The 4,193-nt window shown below is 43.4% G+C and overlaps 1 protein-coding gene across 1 annotated transcript; it reads left to right on the plus strand.

Annotated features, from left to right (window-relative positions):
* Positions 1 to 1,102: 1,102 nt before the first annotated feature.
* LOC112814609 (olfactory receptor 2V2-like) lies at positions 1,103 to 2,038 on the plus strand. The gene is given in 1 exon segment (XM_073890566.1): positions 1,103 to 2,038. A coding segment is annotated over 1 exon segment (936 nt).
* The last annotated feature ends 2,155 nt before the right edge of the window (positions 2,039 to 4,193 follow it).

Consider the following 4,193-nt stretch of genomic DNA (forward strand, 5'->3'; position numbering starts at 1 on the left):
CTGGAAGAGAAACATTCCATGAAAAGGGAAGGTAGGGGCGCCTGTGTGTCTCAGTCAGTTAAGTGCCTGCCTTTGGCTCACTCATGCCATGATCCCAGCATCCTGGGATCAAGCCCCGCACCAGGCTCCCTGCTCAGGAGGGAGCCTGCTTCTCCCTCTCCCTCTCCCTCTGCCTGCCTGTCTGCCTAATTATGATCTTTCTTTCTTTCTCTCTGTCAAATAAAGAAATTCTTTTAAAAAAGAAAGAAAAGAAGAGGGAAAGTAAATGTCCTAGGGTAAGAGTGTGTCCGGCTTGAGCCAGGAAAGAATAAGGAGGGTCTGGTAGCAGAAACACCCTGAGTAAGGGGACAAGAGTCAGAGCCCAGCTTGCAGTATTGAGTGTGGGAAGAGCATCCATGGGGGTGGGTTGTATAGGACTTGGGGGCCTTGCAAGTGTTTGGCCTGGATCTGTGTTGGGAGCCAATGGCCTGTCTTGAGCCCAAGAGTGACATCATCTGACTTGCATTTCAGACGGTTTAACTCTCCAGCTGCTGGGTAGAGAGGCACGGGAAACCAGTTGGAAGGCTGCCATGAACCGTAACAGCAACCCAAGGAGCACATTCTCAGGGCAAAGAAATGTGATGTAGAAAACCAGAGGAGAAAAGATCACCTGGCACGGGGGTTACTTGGGACCCCTTCAATGGCAGAAGCAGGTTTGTGCTGAGACCTAAAAGACAACAACATTTGACAGGATGAGTTTGGAGAAATATGTGCTTTATGCTTAACATAGTTTACCAAATCTGTGTGATATCATAAAAGACTCAATATGCTATAATAAAACCAAAACTCTACTTGCAGAGGGGTCCTATGATAAACTTCCTGGTAAGGATTTACACAAATAGATAGTTGGTCCATTCTACAAGCTAGTATGACTTCTATTGCTGTCAGATGGGAATACAAAGGAGTGTCCCTTCTATGTCCCAAAGTTTATGTTGTTGAGGTCTCACGAGTTACAAACAAAACAGCTGGCTGAAGATGTAGAATGCAGAGGTAATAAAGAAATGTCAGTCAATCCAATATTTATTGTTCACACTCACAGGTGACCGGGAACATCAACTAAGACATGGAGATATGGTTGAATCAATCAACCACAGATGACTTCATCTTCTTGGGCATTTTTTCTCGCAGTCCAACTGACCTTGTCCTTTTCTCTGTCGTTCTGGTGGTCTTCACAGTGGCCCTCTGTGGGAATGTTCTCCTCCTCTTCCTCATCTACATAGTTTCTCGACTTCACATACCCATGTACTTTTTCCTCAGTCAGCTCTCTCTCAGGGACCTCATGTTGGTTTGTACCATTGTGCCAAAGATGGTGGTAAACTTCCTGTCTGGCAAGAAGTCCATCTCCTTTGTGGGTTGTGGTATACAAATTGGCCAATTTGTCTGTCTTCTGGGATCTGAGGGGCTCTTGCTGGGACTCATGGCTTATGACCGCTATGTGGCCATTAGCCACCCACTTCACTATCCTGTCCTCATGAGTCAGAGGGTCTGCCTCCAGATTGTCGGGAGCTCTTGGGCCTTTGGGATAATAGATGGTGTGATCCAGATGGTGGTCGTAATGACCTTTCCCTAGTGTGGCTTGAGGGAAGTGAACCACTTCTTTTGTGAGGTGCTATCCTTGTTGAAACTGGCCTGTATAGACACATCCATTCTTGACAACGTTATATATGCTTGCTGTATCTTCATGCTGTTTCTTCCCTTCTCCATCATTGTGGCCTCCTATACTCATATCCAGAGTGCATGTTCTGCTCAGGCTGGCAAAAAGGCCCTGGCCATCTCTTCCTCCCATCGGACACCTGTCATCCTCTTCTATGGGGCAACCATGTTCATCTACCTGAGGCCCCGGCGCTACCGGGCCCCTAGCCATGACATGGTGATCTCTATCTTCTACACCATCCTTACTCCTATGCTCAACCCCCTTATTTATAGCTTGAGAAACCAGGAGGTGATGGGGGCCCTGAGAAAGGCGTTGGACCATTGCAGGATTGGCAGCCAGCACTGAAGGACCAGCACACCCTGTGCCATCCCTTGATTCTGTGAATTTGAGTAAATAAGCTCTATGTGAGTCTCTAATTCCTCATTAATAGTGATGATCATAACACCTGCAGGCCTGGAGATGTCTTTTTAAACCCTAACCCTCTCTGTGTCTAGTGAAAAACCAGCTGCTTTTTTTTTTTTTTTACCAAATATTTTCTGAGCTATTTCATTTGTAAAATGTATTACATTGGAATGTAGGACTTTGTTTTTTTTTTTAAGATTTTATTTATTTATTTGAGAGAGAGAGAGAATGAGAGATAGAAAGCATGAGAGGGAAGAGGGTCAGATGGAGAAGCAGAAGCCCTGCTGAGCAGGGAGCCCGAGGCGGGACTCGATCCCGGGACTCCAGGGTCATGACCTGAGCCGAAGGCAGTCGCTTAACCAACTGAGCCACCCAGGCGCCCGGAATGTAGGACTTTGTAAACCCAAGCACTGTGTAGAAGTAAGGCAATGGGATTATTATCACTTATTGTTTAAAACTGGAATGATTTCTACAATTAGAGGAAGCCCTGAGCTTAACTTCTTAAGTCATTGCTAAACTCTACCGTTGATTCAGAGCATACCACAATGCCAGGCAACTACAATATTCCTTATATGTATAAAGAGATATGATTTGTCCTATTTATTAAAGATATCACAACATATATTAGATGAAATGCATCCAGAGGACAAAACACAAGTTTATAAAATTCTCTTTAGAGAGTGCTCACCCTTCCTGTTCTGTAAGTAGGAACTTTTTTAATATATAAGTGGGGTGGGTTTTTTTGACTTTTTAAGTTTTTATTTTAATTCCAATTAGTTAATATACAGTGTATACAGTGTTATATTTGTTTCAGGTATGCACTATAGTAATTCAACATTCCACACGTCACCTTTGCTCATCATAAGTGCACTCCTTAATCCCCATAACCTATGTCACCTATCTCCGCAGTAACCATCAGTTTGTTCTCTATAGTTACGAGTCTATTGCCTGATTTCTCTCTTTCTCCCTCTAAGTCTTTCTTTTCTTTTTTTTTTAAAGATTTTATTTATTTATTTGAGAGAGAGAGAATGAGAGATAGAGAGCACGAGAGGGAAGAGGGTCAGAGGGAGAAGCAGACTCCCTGCTGAGCAGGGAGCCCGATGTGGGACTCGATCCCGGGACTCCAGGATCATGACCTGAGCCGAAGGCAGTGGCTTAACCAACTGAGCCACCCAGGCGCCCTCCCTCTAAGTCTTTCTTGATTTGTCTTTCTCTTTTTTTCTGTTTACTTTTTGTTTTTTTTCCTTAAATTCCACATATGAGTGAAATCATATAGCATTTGTCATTCTCTGACTTATTTCACTTAGCATCATACTCTCTTTCCCTATCCATGTCTTTGCAAAGGCAATATGTCATTCTTTTTATTGCTGAATAGCATTTCATTTACACATACCACATCTTTAGCCATTCCTCTATCTATGGACACTTGGGCTACTTCCGTATCTTAGCTATTATAGATAATGCTTCTATAAATATCTGGGTGCTTGTATCCCTTTGAATTAGTTTTTGTACTCTTTGAGAAAAGAGTAGTGTGATTGTTGAATCATAGGGTCTTCTATTTTTAACTTTTTTAAAAGATTTTTCCCCCTTTATTTGAGAGAGAGACAATGAGGGAGAGAGCCATGAACGGGGGGCAGAGGAAAAGGGAGAAGCAGAGTCCCCACTGAGGGGGAGCCTGACACAGCGTTCAATCCCAGGACCATGACCTGAGCTGAAGGCAGACGCTTAACCAACTGAGCTACCCAGGTACTCCTCTTTTTTAATTTTTGAGGAAACTCTATACCGATTTCCACAGTGACGTCACCAGTTTGCGTTCCCAACAATGTCCAATGTTCTTTTTTCCACATTCTCGCCAATACCTGTTCTTTCTTGTGCTGTTGATTTTAGCCATTCTGACAGGTGTGAAGTGATAGCTCATTGTAGTTTTTATATGCATTTCCCTGATGGTAATGGTGATGAACATCTTTTCATATGTTCGTTGGCCATCTGCATGTCTTCTGGGGACAAATGTCTGTTCATGTCCCCTGCCTATTTTTTATTTGGGTTATTTGTGAGACCAGGAACTTTTTACAGACCTCTTCAAGTCTTTATAGAGCAA

The sequence above is a fragment of the Callorhinus ursinus genome, unplaced genomic scaffold, assembly GCF_003265705.2.
Source record: "Callorhinus ursinus isolate GAN/ISIS: 27379988/994484 unplaced genomic scaffold, GSC_fseal_2.0 scaffold899, whole genome shotgun sequence".
In the NCBI taxonomy this organism is placed as follows: domain Eukaryota; kingdom Metazoa; phylum Chordata; class Mammalia; order Carnivora; family Otariidae; genus Callorhinus; species Callorhinus ursinus.